Source organism: Chiloscyllium plagiosum, unplaced genomic scaffold (assembly GCF_037043375.1).
Source record: "Chiloscyllium plagiosum isolate Xiang-an unplaced genomic scaffold, Cpla_swu_hap1 HiC_scaffold_24, whole genome shotgun sequence".
Taxonomy (NCBI): domain Eukaryota; kingdom Metazoa; phylum Chordata; class Chondrichthyes; order Orectolobiformes; family Hemiscylliidae; genus Chiloscyllium; species Chiloscyllium plagiosum.
Window position 1 is genome coordinate 21,629,831 of NW_028270162.1, and position 27,617 is coordinate 21,657,447.

Here is a 27,617-nt window from a genome sequence, read left to right on the forward strand (position 1 = left end):
ATGGTAGTGGGTTTAGATGACGTTGGGTTTTATCCCTGATCTCTTATCAACTTCTGTCCAATCAAAGACATCCACCTTGTATTCTGAAGTGCCAGTCCTCCCAATCAGGTACCAGAATTGCGTATGTGACTGTTAGCATGTCTATTCGTTCAGCTTGAGCAACTCTCAGTCTGACAGTTCGAGCTGTAACCCTTTGCAGCTCTGGCCAACATAGGGGTCCTTACAGCTTCCTCCAATTATTTTTCATTTGTTCATGACTGGCCATCCCTAATTACCATTCAGAAAGTGATGGTGAACCATCTACTAGAATTGCTGCAGTCCATTTGGTATATGAATTCCTATGGTGTTGTCAGGAAGGGTTTTCCAAGATTTTGACTGGGCAACTTAGAAGAAATTGTGATATAGTTCACCATGTCAGATTAGATTAGATTCCCTACAGTGTGGAAACAGGCCCTTCGGCTCAACCAGTCCACACTGATCCTCTGAAGAGTAACCCACCCAGACCCAATTCCCTCTGACTAATGCACTTAAAGCTATGGGCAATTTAGCGTGGCCAATTCACCTGACCTGCACATCTTTAGACTGTGGGAGGAAACCGGAGCACCTGGATGAAACCCACACAGACACAGGGAGAATGTGCAAACTCCACACAGTCGCCCGAGAACCTGGGACCCTGGTGCTGTGAGGTAGCAATGCTAATCACTGAGCCACCATGCCGTGCCGTGTCAGTCAAGATGATGTGTGGTTTGAAAGGGAACTTGCAGGTGATGATGTTTCCATGCATTTTCTGCCCTTACCTTTATGGATGGTAGAAGTTGCTGGTTTTGAAGATGCTACGAAACCTTGCAGTGCATTTGTTGATAGTATACATAGCTGTATTTCTGTATTAGTGATACTGGGAGTAAATATTGAAGGTGGTGGATGGGATTGGCCATGAAGTGGGCTGCTTTGTCATGGGTGCTTCCAAACTTCTTGACTGGTTAAGAGCTGCATTGATGTAGGAAAGCAGAAAGTATTACATTGCACTACTGACATGTGCCTTGGATAGGCTTTGGGAGTCAGGATGTGAGTCGCTTACCACAGAATTCCTGGCCTTTGTCCTTCACTTTGTAACCATGTTTATATAGCTGGTCCAGTTCAGTTTCTCATCAATAGCAGTTCTCCCATGTTGCTAGTGAAGGTTTCAATGGGGAGATGATTAGATTATTTGTTGTTGGAGTTGGTCATTGCCTGGCATTGAATAGCACAAATGTTACTTGTCAGTTATCAGCCCAAACCTGAATGATATCCAGGTCTTGCAAGATGGATGCAGATTGCTTCAGTATCTCAGGAGTTGCAAATGATACTGAATATTTTGCAATCATCAATGAGCATCATTATTTTTAAGCTTATGATGAAGGGAAGTTAATTGATGAAGCGACTAAACATGTTTGGACCTCGATCAGTATGCTGAGGAATTTCTTACTTCGTGTAGAAGGCCTGGGTTCACGTCTCAACTGCTCTTGCAATGTGTCATGACATCCCTGAACAGCTTGACTTGAATGTATTTATACTGAATATTCCTGCAATGATGTCCTGACGTTCATGTTTGACCTCTAACAACCAGAAACATCTTCCTTTGTGCTAGGTATGTCCCAAAGTAGGAAAGAATTTCCCAAGATTCCTATTCATGCCAACTTTCCAGAGTTCAAATTAAATACTTAGTCAAATGGACGGGTTGGACTGAAGGGTCTGTTTCCATGCTGTACATCTCTATGACTCTATAAATGCTCACCTCCAGATTTCAGCCAATTATTCCACATTTGAAATCAGAAGTGGGCATGGTAGAATCCACCTGAGTAGTAGTGAACAGGTTATTACTGAGCAAATAATGCTCTGCCAACATTTCTTCAAAACTTTGTTGATAAATGAGAGTAATCTGATATGGTGGTAATTGGCTTACCTGGATTGTCCTGGTTTTTGTGGGCAGTGTTGTCCTAAAACAGCTTGGCTAGAAGTATGGTCAGTTCTGGAGCACAAGTCTTCAATACTGTTCCAGAATGTTGTTAGAGTCCATGGCCTTTGTAGTATCCAGTACCTTTGTACCTTGAATCAAACCTGTGATGATGGAACCTCAGGAGGTGGCTGAGGTGGATAAGCCACTCTGGTATGTCTGCTAAAGAGGGTTGTAAATGCTTCAGCTGGGTCGCCCATTGTTGAGACTTTGGGAACCTCTCCTCCAGTTAGATTAGGTTAGATTTTTTTTTAGATTAGATTAGATTACATTACATTACAGTGTGGAAACAGGCCCTTTGGCCCAACAAGTCCACACCGACCCGCCGAAGCGCAACCCACCCAGACCCCTACATTTACCCCTTACCTAACACTATGGGCAATTTAGCATGGCCAATTCACCTGACCTGCACATCTTTGGACTGTGGGAGGAAACCGGAGCACCCGGAGGAAACCCACGCAGACACGGGGAGAACGTGCAAACTCCACACAGTCAGTCGCTTGAGGCGGGAATTGAACCCGGGTCTCTGGCGCTGTGAGGCAGCAGTGCTAACCACTGTGCCACCACTGTGCCACCACTGTGCCACAGTTAGTTGCTAATTGTTCACCATCAATTGGATTTGGTGGCATTGGAGAGCTCAGATCTCATCTGTTGGCTGTGCTTTATTCTCTTCAGTAATAAAATTAGAAGCTTGACAGTGAGTTTCTTGAAAATGGTGATGTGACTATTATGCTTGATTAACTGCTGTGCATACATGCTGTGGGTTTTGAGTATGAGATCTTTCCACAATATTAAGCGTAGGAGGGTGAGGTAGCAAACATGAATTTAGTACTAATTGAGAGAAAGTGTTGCTAGGTATTTCACTGGGGTAGACAGTAATTCTGCAGTGAAGGAGGCCAGTGGTGTGTTTGGTAGAATGTATCATTTTAAAATTTACTCATTCAACATGACAACTCATTTAGATTATAACACGTCTTCCCGCACTGCAACCAGGTTCTTGCAACTTATATTCTGACATTGACCTCTGCCACTACTTCCTCAGAATGTCTCCACTGTATATGTCTCATGGGCCTCCTACTGTCTGTGGATACAGGATGGTCATTGTACTCTTAACTTGCTGTACCATGGTTTGCAATGTATCATTAGAAACCCTTGATACATTTTTCCAAAAATATAATTGACTCATAAAACTGATAAACATATATTACCAGATATTTCAAATTGAACATCACAGGTAATGCAATAAAATTCAATTGTTCTCCTTTCAGCATGTTCCACTCTTGAAAAACGTCTCAGCACACTTCCAAATACTCTTGATCTTTACAATATACATGTCATCTCAGGCAGACAGACCAATGCAAAACATTTCAAATATTATAGATATTACAAGAGAACTCAACTTTTCTTCATACAATATGTTCCATGGTCAGCACAATTTTAATATTTTTGTTATTTACGATATACATTCCAAGTCAATCATAAAGTTGAAAGGTTCTATAAGTTCTGGGCACTCACCTTGCCAGACGTAAAGATCTTAGGTATTGAACTTTTCCCATTATACCTCTGTGGTGGCTGTTCCAAACAGTGCATCCTGAACCTTCGAATGTGCTGGTCTACAATAATCAATTGAGAACAACTCTTTGCACTGGAAGATTATCAAGTTGCAGGCACCAAAAATCATCTATCATCAAGGTGATGACCCTATAGCCAAAGCTAATCTTGATGGGTATCCATGGGAATACCCCACAGAACACAGTGCTCTCCAACATAGAGCTACTTGGGAAGAACCTCCATAAAAACCACTACATCTCTCCACAGACCTTCTTTGCAAAGATATATTCTAGAAGGAGGTTGACAAAAGTCTCTTCCTATTGTAGTCACCTCAGGGGCAACACCTGAGAAACAAGGTATGTCAGAAAAGTCTGACAGGGAGGCTATGGCAAACCTTTCTACATACCCATTCACATCACGAGCCATCTTGATAAGTTTCTTAAAAATCAAGAAAATTTGATTGTGCAAATAATGCTGAAACAAGCTATACGTATGCTAATCAGAGAGAACACAAATTTAACAAACTGCCTGCAGCATAGTGATTGGACGTGGTTAAGACTGTTCAAATTAACTCCCAAAATATTGTGTAACTAATTCTGAACTCTTGCTCTATCATCAAGAAGGAGCAGATGGATTTGGTGGCTATAGTGAAAGTTTTAATGGTGTAATGAAGAAAAAAATTTGCACTGCTCTTTCTTCCAGCAACTGTGTGCATTGGAAACAGGGAAATGGAACTCTTCTAAAGTTTCCATCCGCAGATGAGGAACCCAGTCTCATTGTCATTAGAAATGGGTCTTTCATGATCTTTGCATACTTGGATTGTATAAAAGTATGTTGCAGCGACTTTGTATAATTTATGAGGCACTGAAAGCATGTAAAGCTAAATGGTGCTGTTACAGTCCACACTGCAAAATTGCATTAATGATCATTATAATTTCGAAATTTTGATTACTTTTTTTTCAGATGACCAGTTGTCCAGGAAAGTTAGCAAGCTGTCAGCTGATGTAGGTATACAAACAAAACAACTAAATTCCACTTCAGGTAAAAAATTAAGATTATTACGAGAAATGTTTATTCTGAATGTGTTATTTATTTAGTTTATTGACGAGTAAATCAATCATCTGAAAAGGAAATTCATCCCCTTCTACTAGCATTATTTTAACAGCCCAAGTATAAAGTGTATGTGATTGAATGAACACCACCCAACCCTGACCCATCAATGATGAGAGGAAGAAAGGTGGGGGAGGTTTCTCAGTTTGACAAAGTGGTAAACACCATGATGCCAAGAAGGTTAGGAGGAATTTGAGACACAGTCACACAGGACAGGCCATGTGTGGAAAAACACAAATAGGAATGAGTCCACCAACAAAAAGATTGGAAGACAAGGATGATTTCAAGCTAAAGGTTGGGACATTTGTAATCAATAAGTTCAGCAAAAAGTGTGCAGCAGTGAGATTGTTTGATGAAAGTTACTGCAAGACTGGAAATGAAAGAATATACCCTGGAGAAAATGTCCAAGACCAAATGCAGCATTAGAATAAAAGACCAGTAATTGGCCTTAAGTTGAGAATGGGTACTCATGAATCCTCACAATGATTATATAATAACCACAAATGTACTGCTTACATGGTCAAATCAAACTTGAGTCCAGCAAAGATTTTGAAACTACAGCTGGTTCATGTAATGTTTTGTGGAACAATCATAGAATTGTTACTGTACAGATGGAGACCATTTGGCCCATTATGCCTGCACCAGGTCTTTTACATGGAGACAATTCCTGCCTTTTCCCCATTTCTCTGCACACCATTTCTCTTCAAATGATCATTCAGTGCCTCTTAAATACCTCAATCGAACCTGCCTCGACCTCTTTTCCAGGCAACGCATTCCAGATCCTAACTACTCACTGGGTGAAAAAGTTTTTTTTCTCACATCACTGTTGCTTTGCTTGCTCATCAATTTAATTCTATTCTCTGCTGTTCTCACTCAAATTCTTGTCCCTACTGCCATCTGGCAAAAGATATGGGAGCATTTGGTCTCTCACGGCCAGACCGTGCAACAGTTTCTTCCCCCAAGCCATCAGACTCCTTAATACAGTATGATCAACTCTTCCCATCTGAAATTCTTTGTATGACTTCGAATTGCTGCTCGACAAATGTCTATTATTTATCATTCTTTTATTACACTATAATGCACGTTTTGCACTCCTTATGCACTTTATGCAGTGTACGATTGTTAGTTGTGCTTGCCCATGTGGCACCCTCACTGCTGGAGGAACGCTGTCTCATTTTGTACTGTATCAGTTGCATACAGTAGAAATGACAAATAAAAGCTACTCTACACCAACCCCCAAAAGAGTAACCTACCCAGACCCATTCCCCTTGCCTATTACTCTATATTTCCCCTAACTAATGCAAACTCCACACAGAGTGTCGCCCGAGGCTAGAATTGAACTCGGGTCTCTGGTGCTGTGAGGCAGCAGTGCCAACCACTGAGCCACCGTACCACCCAAAAGACTTCCGTCAGGAACAAGGTTGTTTCTTCTTGATTACGAACTGGGGATGTTTTGCTTGGTAGGTGAATGTGATAACCGTTATATTACTAACTGATCTTTATATCTGTGCTGCCACCTTCAATAAGGTGCACAAAAAAATCCAGAACTGTCTGCTCCTGCACCCCCTTTAGAATTAGACCTATTTTATATTGCCTTTTAATGTGCTTCTGACCAAACTGCATCACCTCCCACTTCACTACATTGAACCTCATCCATCCACTCCACCAACTTGTCAATGGTCTTTCAGAGTTCCACACTGTTCTTTTGGAAGTTTATTATCACCTGCAAACTTTGAAAATGTTCTCTACACATCAAGATCCAGATCATTGATATATGTCAAGAAAAGCATAGTCCTTCTTCCAGTCAAAAAAATATCCACTGACCATCACACTGTTTCCTGTCTCAACAGTTTTGTATCCACGTTGCTATTATTCCTTTTATGCCATGACTTATAACTTGTCTCACACATCTGTTGTGTGGCACTGTTTAAAAACGACTTGTGCTGCAGCAAAAAACCAACATCACCTACAGACTGCCAAAAGACCGCATTTCCCAAATTATCAGTTTCCAGCAAATCAGCAGCAGATAGTGGTAAAAATATATGAAAACATATATAACATCAGCAACATGAATGAAATGCCAAACACATCTACAGTAAGTGTTTGAAAATTGAGCAATTTCTACCCAGGGTTTGTGAGCTTAAGACTGAACTACAGACTCTGGAACTCTTCAGGAAGGAAGAAAGTTATGTGAATTGTTTGTTCCAGGAGGAAGTCATACCTCTTAACACAAATTCTCCTGCTTTGGCCAGTGTTCAAGGACAGGAGAGTGAGATAATGAGTGTGGCAGGTAAGAGAAGCTGGGGGCAGGAGTTCAAGAGTTGCAATTGTCCAACAGTTCTGAGGTTCTTTCAGCTTGTTTGAATGAGAATAGATGCTACTGGATGGATGAATTATTTGATCGTGACATTGAAAAATTGTCCAAGTGATGTGGGAGCAAATAAAATGTAGATATATTACAAGATAGTATAGTCAGATGAATTGACTCCATTCTCTGCAGTAAAGAGAGTAAGTCCAAACAGCTGTGTTGTCTGGCCCAGTACCAGGATTTGGGACATTTGCTTGGGGTTGGAAAGCAACTTTCTGTGCTCATAAACATAGGCAGATCAGAAAGGAAGTTCTGTCATATGAGGAGTTTGGTACAAATTAAGAAACAAAATTTCAAAGATCAAAATCTCAGGATTAGAGTCATAGAGATGTACAGCACGGAAACAGACGCTTTAGTCCAACCCATCCATGCCGACCAGATATCCCAACCCAATCTAGTCTCACCTGCCAGCACCCAGCCCATATCCTATCAGAAATATTTGCAAAATCTGCATAGAGCAAATAGCGTTAGAGAAATAAATGCAGGGCACAATAACTGGTGTGGAGGAAATGTTCCAGTTCATGGAGCATTGGCATCAGTACTGGAGAAAGTGGGATGTGTACAGATGGGGCAGTTTTCACCTGAACATTGCTGGAACCAGTGTTCCTGTAAGTCACATAGCCAGGGAAGTCACGAAAATATTAAACTAAATGCTGGATAGTGTAGGCAAATCACTGAATGATGCCTTCAATTCAACTATTTATTAAGAAATCTCATAGACAATCAAGTATTGATATAAACTTAATTGCATATAGCAACCAAAATATGACCCCTCAAGTAAGCAAGATAAGCCTCATAGAGTCATAGAGATGTACAGCATGGAAACAGACCGTTTGGCCCAACCCGTCCATGCCGACCAGATATCCCAACCCAATCTTGTCCCACCTGCCAGCACCCGGCCCATATCCCTCCAAACCCTTCCTATTCATACACCCATCCAAATGCCTCTTAAATGTTGCAATTGTACCAGCCTCCACCACATCCTCTGACAGCTCATTCCATACATGTACCACCCTCTGCGTGAAAAAGTTGCCCCTTAGGTCTCTTTTATATCTTTCCCGTCTCACCCTAAACCTATGCACTTCCTGCACTCCTTCACCCCAGGGAGAGGGCTTTGTCTATTTATCCTAGACAAGCCCCTCATGATTTTATAAACCTCTATGAAGTCACCCCTCAGCCTCCAACGGTCCAGGGAAAACAGCTCCAGTCTATTCAGCCTCTTCCTGTAGCTGAGATCCTCCAACCCTGGCAACATCCTTGTAAATCTTTTCTGTACCCTTTCAAGTTTCACAACATCCTTCCGATAGCAAGGAGACCAGAATAGCACGCATTATTCCAAAAGTGGCCTAACCAATATCCATGACCTCGCAATTCCTATACTCAATACTCTGAACAATAAAGAAAAGCATACCAAACATCTTCTTCACTATCCGAACTACCTGTGACTCCACTTTCAAGGAACTATATACCTGCACTCCCAAGGTCTCTTTGTTCAGCACACTCCCTAAGACCTTATCATTAAGTGTATAAGTCCTGTTAAGATTTGCTTTTACAAAATGCAGTACCTTTCATTTATCTAAACTAAACTCCATCTGCTACTCCTCAGCCCATTGGCCCATCTGATCAAGATCCCTTTGTAATCTGACATAACCTTCTTCGTTGTCCACTACACCTCCAATTTTGGTGTCATATGCAAACTTAATAACTATACCTCTTATGAGCACATCCAAATAATTTATATAATGATGAAAAGTAGTGGACCCAGCACCGATCCTTGTGGCACTCCACTGGTCACAGGCCTCCGGTCTAAAAACAATCCTCCACCATCATCCTCTGTCTTCTACTTTTGAGCCAGCTCTGTATCCAAATGGCTAGTTATCCCTGTACTCCATGAGATCTATGAGGAGAAAGTGAGGTCTGCAGATGCTGGAGATCAGAGATGGAAATGTGTTGCTGGAAAAGCGCAGCAGGTCAGGCAGCATCTAGGGAACAGGAGAATCGACGTTTCGGGCATTAGCATTCCTGAAGAAGGGCTAATGCCCGAAACGTCGATTCTCCTGTTCCCTAGATGCTGCCTGACCTGCTGCGCTTTTCCAGCAACACATTTCCATCTCCATGAGATCTAACTTTGCTCAACAGTCTCCCATGGGGAACTTTGTCGAACACCTTGCTGAAGTCCACATAGATCACGTCCACCACTCTGCCTTCATCAATCCTCTTTGTTACTTCTTCAAAACCTTGGGAACGTACAAACATATGAAACTAATAGGAAACATCAAGGTTCAACTACTCCATTAAACTGGCCTTTCTTAGTGAAGCATCAAGACTAAATACAAGATTAAATCAGCTGCAAAAACAGCAATTCCTCTCTATAGCAGTAAGAGATGCAATTGTAAGCAGAAGCACACAGTAGGTAATTTATGTGAGAAGAGAACATGTTTGTGCAAATATTGTTATTTCATAGTTACAGTAGCAAGATCCTTTGAGACCTCTGGAGATGGTGGTCCCTGCCCTTTTGTACATTGCCTCAGTCACTGTGTTAAAATCATAGTCAGTGTTGGAACTAGCAAATTTTTTGTGGTGATGGAAGACAACTTAGAATCTTAAGAAAAAGAAATGTATATGGGTGGAGTGAGGGAGGACTCTTTGGGAGGAAGAGGTTATGTTCACTTTAAGCATAGAAGAAGAAGACAATGGGAAAGCAGTTTGTGTATTTTTAGTCTGTCATGTTGGTATTGCTCTCTGAAGTTGGAAAAAAGAAGCTGGAGAGGTAAGTACAAAATCGCAAGGAAAAGGACCTAACTTTGGGTGAATCAGCGTTAGAAATTCAGTTTCACAAGTCAAGTAATTTTGTTTTTAAAGATTACGAACTGAATTGACTCTTGTTTCAATTTGCTTTAACTGGATTTTCAATGTGTTTGATATGCTCAATGTAGTTGGGGAAAGTTAAACTTGCTGCCAAGTATTTCAGTTATCCAAGTATGCATTAACACAGATAGTTTGGCAGTACATCTGCAGAAGTTTCACATGAGACTCAACCACACGAGTCATTGACAATAGTAACATCTATGTGGTTGATGAAGAATTAAATTAAGGCTCTCTGATAACGACGGTTTCAGAATGCTGGATAATGGTATTACCTTCAAGCAACAGTACACTTGAATGTGGCAACGAAGATGATAGCTGTATCAACCTTCTTGCACCTTATAAAACACAAATGTGCATCACAGGCATATAGCACTATTTAAAATCAATTTTATACAGATTAAGGGATCTTTAAGCCACTTAGAAATGTGAAATAAACAATGTCACAGATAATTCAGGATTATCCATATTTCCATCTTGAAAAGCAGAAGACTAGTAAAAGATCGTTGTTAGGAAAATAAATGATTTGGAAGGTTGAAAGTGACTGTAAACCCTGATTTTGTTTTATTAATCATCCTTAGTCAAATAATATTGCATATTGATTATGAAATAAATGTCAGCAAGAAAAAAATGTTTCTTTTGTTTTATTCTTACTATAAAATCTGTATGAGCTTGAAAATAATTCTTAGAGCAAGAACTGATACATTCAGTGCTATTCCTAACTGCTAACCTTTTTGTTTCAGATACATCTATTCATAGAGAAAGAAGTGATGCAATTGTTCAAACAAAAGAAACAAGGCTTCCTACCTTTGAATCAGGTAAATGTTACAATTTTTTCTTCTGTGTTTGATTGTGTCCCCAGTCATTACTTGGTCAGTATTTAGAAATGTGACTGAGGAAGTTTCACCCTGAGTTGGTTGTCTGCTCAATGAGAATCCTTTCATATTCCAGCTCACATTATGTATAGGAATTTCTCTATATGAGAGAGGTCTACCCCTTTTTTTTCTCCATTTTCTTCCATGGATAATTGCATGCTTCTTTTCAAGTCTGCAGTCACTTTCTCTTATTTCAAATCAAAGAGGGGGTTTCTTCCTATTCACTTCTAAATGTCTATAATTCACAGTTATCCAATTACATTTTCAGTATAATTGTTGTCGGTAGATGATTCAATAGCACAAAATATATCATAGCAGGCACCTCAACATATGCGTTGGTAAGATAGGACCTAACTGTGAAATGGAGTGTTTATTAAGGGTCTACAATTTGCTTGCGACACATTCTTGCCCAATATACAAAATCATACATTCTAGCTGGTATTCCAGTGAAATGTATCATTGTAACTTTTAGCCTGGGACATTCAAGCCATAACTATCCTGGTATACAATCATATATAGAACCTTGTCCATCCATAAGGTTGAGTGTTATTTTCCTGGAGATGCCCAGTTCTAATTACTGCAATGTCTGCAATTAATCATTGTCAACGGTCATTGTCCTCCTTCTACAGATATTGCTTTCTTATTCTGACTGAGTTAATTGTACATTGTAAATTATACAATAATATCTATTCCTTTAAAAGTCTTGAATTGTTGGAAGAATGATAACATTAGTAGTTTGTTCTGTCAGGTTAAAGAATTAATATTTCCTAAGCTAGTGACCACGAAATTGTTGTTGGATTGTCAATTATGTATTTTCTCATGATTGTTATAATGTTCAAAAGACATTTGGATAAGTTCATGAGTGGAAAAAGTTTGGAGGGATATGGGCCATGCACAAGCAAGTGGGATCAGTTTAGTTAGGAACTACGGTCAGCGTGGATTGGTTGGACCAAAGGGTCTGTTTCCACACTGTGTGACTCAATGACTTTATGCAGTCAAGCAACCAAATCAAATCAGCCTCCCTATCTTTGTATTCGCAACACAATAAAATTAATATACTAATTGACCCTCAAAATTGACCCTAATGGTTCCTAGAAGAGAAAATGAGGTCTGCAGATGCTGGAGATCAGAGATGGAAATGTGTTGCTGGAGAAGCGCAGCAGGTCAGGCAGCATCTAGGGAACAGGAGAATCGACGTTTCGGGCATTAGCCCTTCTTCAGGAAAGGGCTTTCCTGAAGAAGGGCTAATGCCCGAAACGTCGATTCTCCTGTTCCCTAGATGCTGCCTGACCTGCTGCGCTTCTCCAGCAACACATTTCCATCCCTAATGGTTCCTAACCACACTTTGTGAATAACTGATAGCAACACCAAGTATAAAGCTTAAAGGAATTAGTAGCTTTAAGAAAACAAAGTTAAACAGCAAGGTAATTTAAGAGATAAATTAAAAATAAAAATAAAAGAGATGTAACTGGCCAGTTCAGTTAAGCAACTTCAATAATGCATCATATCACAAGCATGTGGGATTGTATTTTGCTTAATCTTTGAAGACACCATTCAATGCAAATAGCTCTAGTAGGCTCTGTGATATATTATTTTAATTCTTATAATTGAGATTCTAATCTCTGAACTTGCAATAAATTGGTGATGGAAGAATAAGCAGACAGCAATCAAACCATCCCAACTGCAGCTTTGGCAGCCATAATTCTTTTGACAATAAAAAATTCAAACTTTGTTTTTTCTTTCTGTTTCTTTCAATATTCTCTTTGTTACACTGGTTGGCACCAGCCTCCCTGTAATGGCTCCAGTAACATCAAAATATACTCCAACATTTGAGCATAATTCGTCTCTGGAATTGAAAAGTCTACAGAGGTCTTTAATCAACAATCAACCTCAATTAACTACTACGACAGGATTTATTAACAATGATTAGTTTATTGATTCCCCTTTGTTTAGAAACAAATTGATGTTCACAGTCTAACGGGCACCTTCAACTCAAAAATCAGAGTTTAAAGAAAAATGACAAAAGATTAAGAAAAACAGCAGGGATTCTAATATGGCACAATTTGTCAGAATATTATCCAAGTAAATAATGTGAGAATAGCATTCTTCTAAACATTTGATGGATATAGATTGTGTTTCACATTTGTCTTAGAGAATAAACTACTGATTTGTTCAGTGCACAGCTATTTTTAAATGCTGATAACTTCCTTATCTATTATTTCAGATGAAGCATTTACCAGATATAGGAATGAGGTAAAAACAATGACTGCAGATGCAGGAAACCAGATTCTGAATTAGTGGTGCTGGAAGAGCACAGCAGGTCAGGAATTCTTGATGAAGGGCTTTTGCTCGAAACGTCGATTTTACTGCTTCTCGAATGCTGCCTGAACTGCTGTGCTCTTCCAGCACCACTAATCCAGATATAGGAATGATACTAATATAGGTATAAGATCTCCAAGCATTGATTTAGGTAAAAGTTTTATTTTTGCTTTGGAGCTATACCTGCACTTCATACTTTCAGTCACTCAGTTCTAGTCCACAAACAATTTTAGAGGAGTGCTGAGCAAGAGAGGGAGGTCAGAGCCTGCTGGATGCTATTTTTAATGTCCAGAAAATAGCTCATCTTCTGCCTGACTCAGTGGGTCTGCTTCTGAAATTTTTATCTGTCTTTCTAACATCCAGACTTGACTATCCGATGCTCTCCTAACTGGCATTCCATCTTTTACTCCCCATTTACTTGAATGCATCAATATTTCTGCTACCCATGTCTTCACTCTTACCAATTCCTGTTGATCCATTACTCTTAGGCCTACTAACTTACAGGTAGTCTCCACTTGAAATTTCTCATCCTAGTTTTCATATCCTTCCATGGCTTTGCCCCTCTCAATTCTGTAAATGCTTCCAAACCTCAAGGATCATGACTGTTCTCTAATTCTGGCCCCATGCATGTCCCCAACATTAATTGCTCCATATTTGATAGCCATGCCTTCAGTTGCATGGACCCTAGGTTATGAGATTCACTCCTAAGCTCCTTGTCTCTCTCTATCTTTCCTCCTTTAAGGTGCTCCTTCAAACCTACTTCCTTTACATAGATGTACAGCTCCCTTGGAAAAATTGGTGTTACAAATACTTCATATTTAATATTTCATCAAAGTCCTGGAGTGGTTTCTTTAAAAGAGGTCACTGAAAGGCCACTTTTGACAGTCAAATGGTTTTTAAATAAGGATTCTTAGAAATATCGGACTGGTGACAATCTACTATAGACTCCTGCTGAGGTTGATCAGCCCACTGCATGTAGATGCTTTGGTACCTTAAATTAATTGGGGAACAAGAAGCCTGTGAGAAATGGTTGCCCAGGTTGGCCCTCTCCTAATTTCCGGAACCGAATCTCTTGAGTTCAGGTAAAAGCTTTTTGTTCTTCTGCAATAGTGATTTCAGGAACTTCTCAATATTGTGTTTCCTGTGTCTTCCAGAGATTTCAGCGACAATCATGCATAATTAATTATTTGACTACAAGTGCCAGAGCATCAATGGAAAACTTGAGAACACCCTGTGCCTCATCCTCCTACATTTAAAAATAACTTATCAGTCAAAGTATCATTCTTATCAGAAGCCAATCAATGCAGAAAAATCTTTCTTTATACTAAATCTGATGTGTGTGGGTCTGTGAATTTGTGTGCATGTTTTGGTGTTATTCAGATGGATAAACACTTATACTTCTATATTACTGGCAGTTGCTGTTTATTGCACCTCAATTGAATAAGTTTGTTTTCATATTAAGCCAGTTGTTGCATTTATTAAAGCAACTTAGTCTATATATCTTTTTTAATTAAAACCTGATAGCAATAAATAACTTAATGAACCATCTCAGTAAATAAATATATTTTTATTTTGTTTTGTGACTCTGGAAGTGAGAGACTAGACTGACAGTGGACTTCTTCAGCCACAAGTGTTGTATAAAAGTGGGGTCTCATCCAGGATTCCCATTGTAGACAATATTTAATTGGAATTTGATAATGATAATCAGAAAGGATAAAAGGAAATACAACAGATTATATAAAACAGGATTTGTCAACTGCTATGCCTGTTCTGGAGGTGGAAAATTTATACCTGAATGATTTGCAAAGGAAAGCCAAGAATAGATAAATTGAATTGGCAAAAAAAATTTACAATGAAAGTAAAAAGTAAGGGCTAGGAAGCTAATGACTTAGGTCAGAACACAACAGTTGAAATCGGAAAAACAAAGAATGAGTCAGTTAAGCAAGTGAAAATTACATTGCAGATTAAACTGCTTGCGGTAAAAAAGGAAATGATAAGGCAGGAAAAAGGATTTAAAAGAAAATGGAAGTAAGAAAACTTGAACTTAGAGTTATAGAGATGTACAGCATGAAAACAGACCCTTCGGTCCAATCTGTCCATGCCAACTAGATATCCCAACCCAAACTAGTCCCACCTGCCAGCATCCGGCCCATATCCCTCCAAACCCTTCCTATTCATATACCCATTCAAATGCCTCTTAAATGTTGCAACTGTACCAGCCTCCACCACATCCTCTGGCAACTCATTCCATACACATACCACCCTCTGCGTGAAAAAGTTGCCCCTTAGGTCTCTTTTATATCGTTCCCCTCTCATCCTAAACCTATGCCCTCTAGTTCTGGACTCCCCGACCCCAAACTTGAAAGATAGAGAGCATTTAAGAAGCTGGAAATTGAATTGCAAAGGGAAAAAGAGAGAGAAGGGGAGAGAGAAACCAGAAAAAAATGGACTCTGGGAACATTCTGACAAGGGAAGATCTGAGTCCAATTCAAGTCATAGTGGGAGATTGTTTATGTTTGTGCAAGCTCTCCCAAAATGGAGACTAAGACTTATTCAAATTTCTTTTAAAAATAACTAGGCAAATGAGGTGGTTGAAAGAAAATTAGACATTGTTCAAGCAAAGCAGGCTGACAAGAAACATTCATGCTGTTTGTGCCAGGCTTTATGAGGAGCCTTAGATTATGAGATGACAAAATACACTTGGTGTGTACAAGTGTTATCTGAGATTTGCAGATAGAAATGTGGGAATATTCAGAAGCAGCCTGTATAAATGTTGATCTAATAATTCTTATCTTCACTTTCCTGTCTTTTTCCCAAAAGCCTGGATTCCCCTGATTAAAAATCTGTCTCCCTCAGCCTTGAATATGCTTAATGATGCTGCCTCGACAGCCCTCTGCGATAAAAGATTCCACAGATTCACAACCCTTTGAGAGAATAAATTCCTCTTCATCTCTGTCTTAAATGTGTGAACCCATTATTCTGAGGTGATACTCTTTTGTCCTAGATGTTTCCACAAGGGGAAACAAGCTTTTCATATCTACCCTGTCATGTCCTATAAGAATTTTGTAAGGTTGTCTTTCATTCTACTATGTTTCAATATGTATAGGCGCAAGCTACTCAACCTTTCCTCATAAAACAGTCCCTCCACATCTGCTATCAGCCTAGTGAACCTTCTCTGGGCTGTCTCCAAAGCCAGTATAACTTTCCTTAGATAAGGGACCCAAACTGTTCACGGTATTCCAGCTGTGGACTTGTAGATATAGACTTGTACAGTCTCAGCAAAACAACGACAACACACGCTGATAATGTTCCCACAGTACTCAGCAGAAAGATACCTCAATATTTGTTGCAGTCACTGAGGTTGCCCTAGTTCCTGTGTAGGGTCACGATTTTTGCCCCCTCCTTGCAGCAGAGACAGAAATGTTGAGGAGGGATCTGATTAAAACTTACAGGATACTGAGAGGCCTAGATAGAGTGGACATGGAAAAGATCATCGAATTCCTACAGTGTGGAAGAAGACCATTCAGCCCACTATATCAACCTCTGAAGAGCATTCCATCCAGATCCACCCCTCTACCCTATCCCTGTAACCCTACAAATCCACCTAGCCTGCACATCGCTGGACACTAGGGGGAATTTAGCATTGTCTAGATTAGAGTAGCGCTGAAAAAGCACAGCAGGAGAGGCAGCATCCAAGAAGCAGGAAAGTCGATATTTCAGGCAAAAGCCCATCATCAGGCCAATCCCCCTCGGCTGCACACTTTTGGACTGTGGGAGGAAACTGGAGAACCCGGAGGAAACCCACACAGACACGGGGAGTATGTGCAAATACCACATACAGTCATCTGGGGATGGAATCAAACCTAGGTCCCTGGTGCTGTGAGGCTCTCAGTGGCAACCAGAACTTCCTCAGTGACCATGTTCTTCATAAACTTACTCAGAGACATTACTCAGTGTAATGTTCCACCCATCTCTCCAACTGTTTATTGCAGGTGATGATATCGTACCCGACCTTTGTTTTCCATTGAATTGCTTTCTTTCCTGATGGAACTATTGCCTTTTTGATCCCATCATAGATCCATTTGATATTCTCTGTGTTGAAGAACATCTGGGTATTTTGGCAAAATTATAATTATAGTCATTAGTGAAGTGCCGAGCAGTCTGTTAGACTATTCTTCAAGCAATGTTGGTGCATTCAGAGTCTTCTTGTGTCAACCTGTCCTATAATTTATGAGAATAATATCTTGGCTTCAGTGACATGTTCCACTAGCGTGATGTTAACCTTGGACCAGTCAGCATTTTTGTACTTTTGCTTCCTATGCAGAAAGTGCAGTATCGTAACTGATGTCTGCAATTATGTTCCATTTCGCTTCTGCATTCGGTAGGAGAATACCAGAGAATGCCATTAATTGAGACAATAAACTACTAGTTCTTATTAGAATAAGAAGGATAACTGACTTTGCTGTAAGGATGGGTTTTCTGCTTTAGATGATAAATAATTGCATCCTAACCCTGTATCGAGTCAGTAGTGTGATCGCTGCTTGTGTTGGCTTCACAATCACCAGTTTGTGACTTGATGCTGAAATCAAAAGGCATGTTACTAAAGCTGAAGCTGTAACTTCTAAGAAAGTATAAGAATGTATGGAACAACAGCAACCTGTCTGTGAACAACAAATTGCAAATCTACTAAGCCTGTTCCTTCAGATTGTTGCGCAATGGAGTTGAGACCAGGAGGATAAATGCTAGGCAGAAATAAAGACTGCGAACAGTTTCTACCATTACTGTCTAAGACATTTTTCAGCATCGCTTGGCAGGACAAGATCACTAAATCACAGGACTGTGCTAATTCCAATCGAATCAGTGTTCACCTGCTGTATTCATTGGATGGATGATAGCTTTAAACCAAAAATTAAAATCTGGCCACTGGGTCATTATCTGTTGGTCCATAACACCATACAAGGACAACTGCAATATTATGAACATGGCAGAAAATACCACAAGTCATAAAACCATAGAGGTAGAAATAGGTGTAGACCATTTAGATCCTTGAGCCTGTCCCACCATTCAATAGGATCAATGGCTGATCCAATATTTCTCAAATCCACTTACCCGTAACTCTACTCTTCAAGAATCTATCTATCTCAGCTTTAAATATACACAAGAACTCTGCCACTGCAGTGGCAAGGAGTTCCAAAGACTCACAGCTTTCTGAGAGAAGAAACTTCTCATCATTTCGGTCTTAAATTGACATCCCTTTAATTGAGACTATGTTCTCTGGTCCTGAACTGTCCCATGAGGGGAAAACTCCTCCCAGAATTTTTCCTGTCAAGCCCCTTAATAATCTTGTACATTACAATGAGATCACCTCTCATTCTTCGAAGTCCAGTGAGTAGAGTCCCACTCTGTTTAACCTTTGCTCATAGAACAGTGCCCCCATTCCAAGAATCATCCTAGTGAACCTTTTCTAAATTGCCTTGAATGAAATTATATCTTTTAAATAAGGAGACCAAAACTGCTCACAGTACTTCAGATGTGGTCTCACCAGTTGCATTAAGACTTCCCTACTCTTATACTCCAATCACCTTGAAATAAGGGCTAGTGTCCAGTAGCCTTCCTGATTACCTGCTATAACTATGTGCTAGCTCTCTGTGTTTTATGCGCAAGTACTCCCAAATCTTTTTGTGTTGTAGCTTCCTGCAGTTGTAAGTTAGCTCGCTAAGCTGGAAGGTTTATTTTCAGACATTTCATCACCATGCTAGGTAACATTATCGCAATTTGTTTTCCATTTAAGTAGTACTCTGTTCTTTTGTTCTCCCTTTCAAAATGAACAACTTCATATTTTCCCACATTACACTCCATTTGACAACTTTATGCACATTTATTAAACCTCGCAATATCTCACTATAAACTTAAAGATCACACAACACCAGGTTACAGTTCAACAAGTTTATTTGGAAGCACTAGGTTTCAAAGTGCTGCTTCTTCATCAGGTGGTTGTGGAGCAGGACCATAAGACACAGAATTTTTAGCAAAAGGTTACAGTTTCATGCAGCTGAAATATATCAAACAAACTTCAATTAAGTCTTTCATCTTTTAGCATGGGTTTGCTAGCTTCAGTTCATTAATACATAAATCCCAGAACTCCTTTTAAGTCACATTCTCAAGATAACCTCAGGTTTTCTAACAAAAGGTGTCATCTCAGCTCAGACAATATTAATGAACCGAAGCTAGCAAACACATTCTAAAAGATGAAAGGCTTAATCTAAGTTTGTTCAATAGGTTTCAGCTGCATGACACTGACCTTTTGGTATAAATTCTTTGAATTATGGTCCTGCTCCACAACCACCTGATGATGAAGCAGCACTTCAAAAGCTAGTGCTTCCAAATAAACCTGTTCGACGTTAATCTGGTTTTGTGTGATTTTTAACTTTGTTCACCCCAGTTCAACACCTTCTCCTCCAAATCACTGTAAACTGTTTGTATCCCTTTTACAACCTGCCTTTTCATCTATTTCAGTGCCACCTACAAATTTAGCTACAGTACATACACCTCCTTCATCCAAGTCGTTAATATATTTTAAACAGTTGCAGACCCAGCAGTAACCCCTGTGGAACTCCATGGGTCACAGATTGCCATTCATTATTTCCTGCCAATGAGCCATGAGACAGCTGAGAGATACTCACTGTTGGCTGGGAGCTCCATCTGGAGGGCATTGAAAGCAGTGAAGAGAAATTAAAAACTCAACCACAAATAGAGCCCAGGGAAAACAGAAGCGAGTGAGTCCTGCACTTTCCAATGCATTGTCTTCATCTGCAGCAAATGTAGCAGAAGTTGTCATCCTAGAGTGTGCCACAGTAGGCAACTTTTAAACACAAAATTGACCAACCAGGCACAAACTGTCAACTCTCAAATGAAAGACAAGTAATAAGATAGAAATGTATCCTTCTATTAGTCTGGTTGTTACTTTTCGAAGAGATGCTTTGTTTCAACTGTACAAATGTCTGTGAGGAATCATGTCTGTGAGGCAGAATTTTTGGTTTGATATGAGGACAAAAATGAATGCAGACAAGGATGTAGTTTTGCACCTCTAACCCAACGTGACATTTATCAGCACCATTCCAGGGTGTTGTGCATATTGTCAGACATATATCTGATAACCCGATTAGTTTGTTTCTTTCAGATTAAACAGATAATCCTTCTTTACCTTACAAATTTTACTCAATATCTCCTTGACCTCAGGGTTACTGGCTTAAGTTAGAAGAATAGTTTGTATTCTCTTGAATTGAGCAGGTTGAAAGAATGGTCGAATTCATGACTTCAAAGTTATGAAATGGATTAGAAAATAAGTTCTGCTGGAAGGATTTAGATAGGAGCTCACTTAAAAAGCAGAACCTCCAAGGAAATAATGGTGTGAGAAAAATGGGGTTCAGTTCATGGGGCGCTGGCACCAGTACTGGGGTAGAAGGGTGCTATTCCAGTCGGACAGGCTTCCCTTAAACCATATGGGACCAGTGTCTGGGTGAATTGATTAAGTAGGAAAAGTATTTAAACTAAATCAAGGGAAATAGAGTCAAGAAAAGGGGATACATAGACTTGCAAAGTGAAATGATACGACAGTATTACTGTTTAGCTATGTAGGCAGTGAGTGAGACAGGAATGGATGAACTGCACAAACATTAAAAAAGCAGCAAATACAGTCAAAAAGAATCAGATGGTAAAAAGGTGAAATTAGTGGCTCTCTTCTTAAAAACACATAAAGGCACAAAATAAATCAATTAACAATACAAATAGAGGTTAGTGGGTATGTTCTTACTGCCATTTCAGAGACATGGTTACAAGGAGATCAAAACTGGAAACCATATATTTAGGGTTATGTGACTTTTCAAAAGGCAGAATGGAAAGGGTGGTGGTAGTATGAAATGGAATACACAGAGGGTGGTACATATATGGAATGGGCTGCCAGAAGAAGTGGTGGAGGCTGGTACAATTGCAACAATTAAAAGGCATTTGGATGGGTATATGAACAGGAAGGGTTTGGAGGGAAATAGACTGGGTGCTGGCAGGTGGGACTAGATTGGGTTGGGATATCTGGATGGTATGGACAGGTTGAACCGAAGGGTCTGTTTCCATGCTGTACATCTCTATGACTATGACTCTAATAAGAAGAAATGATCTTAGATCGAAAGGTGTAGAATATAACAAGAAAAAATAATAAGGGGAAGTAGACAGTGATGCGAGTGCTGTTGTGGACCAGACCAAAACCCTTTCAAGGAGATAGCCTAGACCCTAACTTTTTCTTATTTTTAAGCAAAAACGTAAGGTGCTGCATTCCAGATGTAATTCAATTAGTTTTACTACTTAGTTTTAAGCAAAACACACCTTATTCTAAACCTACAGTTAAAAAGTAGAAGCCAACAAAAAAGAAGAATTGATATAACTTCAACAATATTGGAAACCTTAACAGAATAATAGATTATTTCACTATTAAATAGCAACTGTTCCAGTACAGTAACATCCCAATAACACACCCTTGGCAAAGGCAAATTCCGTAGAATAATTGTTTCACCATCGTTATGGAAATCCAACAAACACCTCTGTATCTTGACCTTGGGTTTGTGTATTTGTGTGAAGTGGCAACTACAGCTGATATAAAATTAATACCCTTATTGAACACATGTGCATTTTGTTAATGTAAAAATTGTTGATTATAACTACTCCGCTCCTTTTGTTGGGTTTACATGTATTTGTATCAGGTTTTGTAACACTTGAAAACATTCCTGTCACAAAGAATAATCTGTCAGTTTGATGGATATTCCATTGTATGCAGGGAGTGCTAGACATATTTTCAGGGTCTCAACATCCTTGGTACAAACTGTCAACCACTGTGACTGTATTAACAAAATGCACACTGTATTTAATGTTCCATGTTCATTTTTACAGGACCTGACATTATTTGTGACCACCCAGCTCTTGTTAACATCTTTGTTGATTACAATCGGAAGTGTGTTTTTAATAGTGACCGCTGACCTCCTTCTCTTGCATACCTTCAATATGTAAATTACAAGTTTACCCCATTGAAATTAAATAATCAAATCAGCTCGCTTTCCCTTAGGTGCTAATGGATTTTCTATTACTCTCTGCTCAAAGTTCACTGATCAATACATATGTTATGATTCCTATAGTTCCACACACCTCAAGATCAGTCTTAGTGCTAGATGTTCTCTCATCATCTGAGCTTGATGCTAAAATACTACATATCCAACCTAACTTGTATAATCATGGCTGTATTGTTAAGATCATCATTCAGTATATATTACGTGAACAAATGAAAGGGCCTGTGGCCATTATTTTTGGTCTAGAATGGTGACTGATCTACCTCAGATTACCCTTATAAGAGACAGATGTCTCAAAATTTCAGCAACAGGTAAAGCTATCCATCTCAAGCAGCTGCTTTGTAGTAAATATATGAATGGTATTCTCCATGAAGCAGACACTATCACCAAGTCAAAACCACATTTTTCCTAACACTTCAATGAGTAATTTAGTATATGTGTTTCAGTGCTAATGTGATTTCAGGTATCAAACAACACATCTACTTGATCGTTCGCAGCAGGCAGCATGGAGTTCAGGCTTAACCAGCCGTGTTTGCAAACTTCAGAACTTTGTGTCCAAAGTTAGGTGTAATTCTGCTATTGAATAACATTCACTAATTAATTCTGACCATAAAAAAACATAGCTGAAAATGTGTTGCTGGAAAAGCGCAGCAAGTCAAGCAGCATCCAGGGAACAGGAGAATCGACGTTTCGGGCATAAGCCCTTCTTTAGGAATTCCTGAAGAAGGGCTTATGCCCGAAACGTCGATTCTCCTGTTCCCTGGATGCTGCCTGACCTGCTGCCCTTTTCCAGCAACACATTTTCAGCTCTGATCTCCAGCATCTGCAGACCTCACTTTCTCCATAAAAAAACATATTAGATCCTGCTCTTTGTAGGCAAATGGAATTTGCTCACATATTGCACCTTTTTCATGAACTCCACATTTTGAATGGCATCACCTGACCAAACAGACTCTACCTGTCTGATCTGAGTCTTTGTTCAACTAACTAAAATTGACAAGTTAACAATTTGTGCTTCATCTCAATGCCAACTATAATCTAACCAATCAGTTCCATATTCTCATGTTGTATAAAATGGCTTGTCCTTTACAAATATTTGTTTCCTTGCATATCAGATCTGTTGTGTATGAGCTGAAAAACTTCAACGTCACGTCTCTTTTTAGCAAAGGCTGCTAAAAGTAGACATGAATTTGCATAATAATGTATAAACTCAATGTAACTATGAACTTTATTGAAACTTTCAAACTTATTAGAACTTTCAAGACAACCATCAGTAGAACTGTCAAAAGTAGCTGTCAGTATATCTGTCCAACGGAACTGACAATGGTATTGTCAAAAGCAAGTGTCAATAGAATTGTCGAGGAGAAAGTGAGGTCTGCAGATGCTGGAGATCAAAGTTGAAACTTTATTGCTGGAACAGCACAGCAGGTCAGGCAGCATCCAGGGAACAGGAGATTCGACGTTTCGGGCACAGGCCCTTCTTCAGGAGGCCCTTCTTCCTGAAGAAGGGCCTGTGCCCGAAACGTCGAATCTCCTGTTCCCTGGATGCTGCCTGACCTGCTGTGCTGTTCCAGCAATAAAGTTTCAATAGAATTGTCAAAAAGATTTGTCAAGCTATTAAGGCATCTAAAACTTATGCCTTTTAAATATTTTTTAAAATACTATCTAAAGTGTTTTAAAAAGGCTTTTACCCTGTGTGTTGACAAGAGCCTGAGGGTTATCATTGAAAGTTTAAGTATTAGATGAGTGATTTCAGAACTTTGCATTTTCATAGTGAGATGCCTGTCATTTCACAGTTTGGTTGAAAGTACCAATTGGCTGTAAGCTCATTAAAGTGGGACAATGTATCCCAATGCTTATTTTTATCAATAATGAAAAAAAGCTGAATGTAGTGAATAGGTTTTTTTTCAACAGAAGTATTAGTTTTTAAAATAGTGTATTCATGTATAGACACTTAAATAAATGGTTGAATCTCAGCAAGAGACCTGATGTCTGTCATTGTGGATACCAAGTGAGTTGTCTTGATATATGTGAGGGAAAAGGACCATAGGCAAATCATGGATTGCATGAGTTGGCATTACATTGTCATCAACTCTATGGCAGGCCATGGGTGATGAGCACAGGGGCATAGGTTGACATTGGAGAGTATGAGAGGATTTGGAGGAATGAGTGACAGCACATGGTAGGCATGTATTGGCAGAGATGGAGTATGAGCAGTGAGGGAAGGAGGAGAACTGAAGGGCTGGTTTTATACTTTAACAAAGTACTGGTTTGACAAAGGCCTCTGCATCTGGCAGCTTCAACAGTTTCTGGTCATCCACCACCACTTCCATAAACCCTGCGGCCAGCCACCTACACACGAACTCTATTGGAAGCAAATTTGCAACCTCTGAAGCATGGTATTCAATTGTTCACTGTTTGATTGTGCATGTCTATTAACTATTTCCCATGTGTGGCTATTGAGAAAAAGAAACTAAACTGAAAGAGAAAGTTAGAAGCTTGTGATGTGGATTTTTAAAAGCTTTGTAAATAAATTCCAGTTCAGACATTGAGGCTGGTGTCATCTTCACCTATCTCTGAAGTACAAAACAAAACAATTACTATTTCACCCATGTCTGGGATCATCCACTTTGTGCATAAACCTTAAAGGCAGTCAATGATTCTTCAAAGCCTGCCTAACAACTTTATCAACTGAGGTAGCCCTGAACTTGGCTGATACTTTGCTGATCAAGATATCTGACTTTCTCTGGGAATCTCTTTGAAAGAGGTATAAAGCCGAGTAGAAGGTATCTCACATGTCTAGTACTTTGTTTACAGCATTTAAATTTATGGACAGTAGAACTGATATTCTTTTACAACTTAATTTTGAAATCTCCAACCATCCCACATAACTGACATCAATGCCAAACGACCCATGGTATCAAATACAAACTAACTGCCATGGATTGTGCTTTATTAATAATAATAATAATAATAATAGCACACTGTATAAGCTAGAAAAATTGGATCTACTATTACCACAAATTAGAATCAATTGGACAAATGATTGCAAAAATTGATTTCACAACATATTCATTCATATATGCTGTTTCCTAATATAGATAAAGATTATGTTCAGCAGAGCAGAGCTTTACTTAATGATGCCAGCACTCAAACCATGGAATCAGGTAAAAGTTACTTGTTTTTCCTTAAAGATCTCACTACATCTCCTGTCTCTTGCTTTGATATACTAGAAATCACAATTGGCAATATTAGCATAAACATGTTTAAAATATTAAGTTTACTTTTCTCTTCACAATTTTGAACAAAAATATTTAAAACAAAGCACCAAGACTTGTTTCTAACCTATTGGATTAACTAAGAAAATACATTAAAGGAGCAGGAAAAATCATTCCCAGCCTCATTCCTGATGAAGGGCTTTTGCCCAAAACATCAATTTTCCTGCTCCTCGGATGCTGCCTGATCTGCTGTGCTTTTTCAGCACTACTCTACTCTTGACTCTAATCTCCAGCATCTGCACTACCCACTTTTGCCTCAGAAAATATATTAGTCTGTGTGAATAGAATGTGTTAGTGACTGCAATATCTCTACATGGTGAAATCGTATTACTCTTAGTTGCTGGGATATTTGCGTGGTTCAGCCATCACAATCCTATTCATGGTTCATTTAGATCCACAATGCAACTCATAGGATTTTTTTATTTAATCAGAAAATGTGGATATTGCTGGCTAGGCCAGCATTTATTGTTCATTCCTCGTTGCCCTTGGGTAGTAAATTGCCTTCTTGAAACACTGCAATCCATGTTCTGTAGATAGACCCACAGTGCTGTTATGGAGGATTTGACCCAGGGTCACTTAACTTCTCCAAATTAAGCAGGAACTGCCCTAAAACTGGAAAATTTCATCAACTTAGTTTCCAATTTCCACAGTCCCTCACCTTTATAATGTCTATTTCTTACTCCTTTCTGCACTATTGACCATTATTTCCTACAGGCCTATTGACTTGTACAGATGCCTTGACTACATCGCCCCCCTCAGGGCTTCCTAAATGTTTTTCTTTATCCTCAAACAAAGACCCTTTCATCATGATTGACAGGATCCTTCATTGTGTCCATTCCCCTACTGTACTTCTCTTTTCACCCCTTTCCCTTCCACCCAGAACTACATAAAGTTCTTCTTGCCCTCACCTTCCATCCCAGCAGCTTCTGTATCCATTGGATCATCTTTCATTATTTACACAACTATATCATGATGTTACCAAGGATGCTAATTGGAAAACAGTTTACCGGATGAATATCCTGTTCCTTCACACAATGCAACATCCTGACAGTATCATGGTTCCATTCATCTTCACAGGTAGGTGAAGTGGTGAGGTGCTTCCATTGTCCTGTGGTGCCTGTCTGTCTGTCCTGCTCTTTGTGTGGCTTTGGTGTTGCTGGGTTGTGAAACTGCCCTTAGGGCTTTGAGATCTCTGTCATGTCCATGGGAGCTTAAAGTGTATTCCATTGTCTGCATGCTGTCTGACCCAGTTCGTGAGCTGCTTGGGAATTCTGGGTTTCCTGGTACAATTTGGCCAATTTGCTTTTGTGGGCCTATCGTAGGTTAGCAAATCTTTTCCCACAATTCCCCTTTTTTTTGTTCTGCTTAGAGGAGGGATGTGAAAGGGGCAACGTCGCCAGAGCCAGGGGGATTGTCAGGTGGGGGGGGGGGGGGTTCCGTATTGGACAGTTAGCTCTCAGTGTCTGAGTCGGGCCCAGCAGAGGCTACCCCACAGGCAGGGATGTTCTCCCAGTGGATCTGTGCTAGCTGAGTAGTGAGGGGGGCAGAGAATTGCACATAGATGTGAGCAACACAGTTGGATGGCCATGCCTAGCACTATAAGGACGACAATTATAGCAATGAGGGATATCAGTCCCTGCAGTAGGGCTGTGCCCCATGACCCCAGCCAGGAGGCTGTCCAGTCCCATAGGTCCCAACGGGTGTTCTGGTCATGCAGGACAGAAGCTGCCTGCTGGATATGTTGGGCCAGGTCTGTGATGTTTTCACTGGGGTCAGGAATGTAAGTGCAGCAGTCAGCACCAATAAGGGCCCCTGTGCCCCCTTTCACAGCGAGCAGGTAGCCCAGGGCCATCCTGTTCCGCAGAGCCACTGTTCGGATGGCGACAGCTGGGCGAGTGCGTCAGCTGTGGAGTTTGCCACCTCCTCCAGTACGGCTGTGAGTTAGTGGGCTTCTACCTGTAACTGTAGGGTTGCAGAGTGGGGTGACATCAGGTAGAGAGCTGCTTCAATGGCAACAAGAGCTCATCTACTGCAGGTCATGGGCTTTGGGAAGGGAGGGGATTGGGAGTGATACATGGTACAGCGTACCCGACATAACAGCTCCCAGTCCAGGATACCGGCAACCAAGGGTAGGCCTTGTGGCCA

At 39.9% G+C, this 27,617-nt stretch overlaps 1 protein-coding gene across 1 annotated transcript in view; it reads left to right on the forward strand.

Annotated features, from left to right (window-relative positions):
* Window positions 1-27,617, forward strand: part of LOC122562603 (uncharacterized) — a 269,073-nt gene that overhangs the window by 204,395 nt on the left and 37,061 nt on the right. The window contains exons 21-23 of the mRNA XM_087999793.1: window positions 4,508-4,585; window positions 10,631-10,705; window positions 25,296-25,361. Coding sequence (XP_087855919.1) covers window positions 4,508-4,585; window positions 10,631-10,705; window positions 25,296-25,361 — 219 coding nt within the window. The remainder of the gene's footprint in view (window positions 1-4,507; window positions 4,586-10,630; window positions 10,706-25,295; window positions 25,362-27,617) is intronic.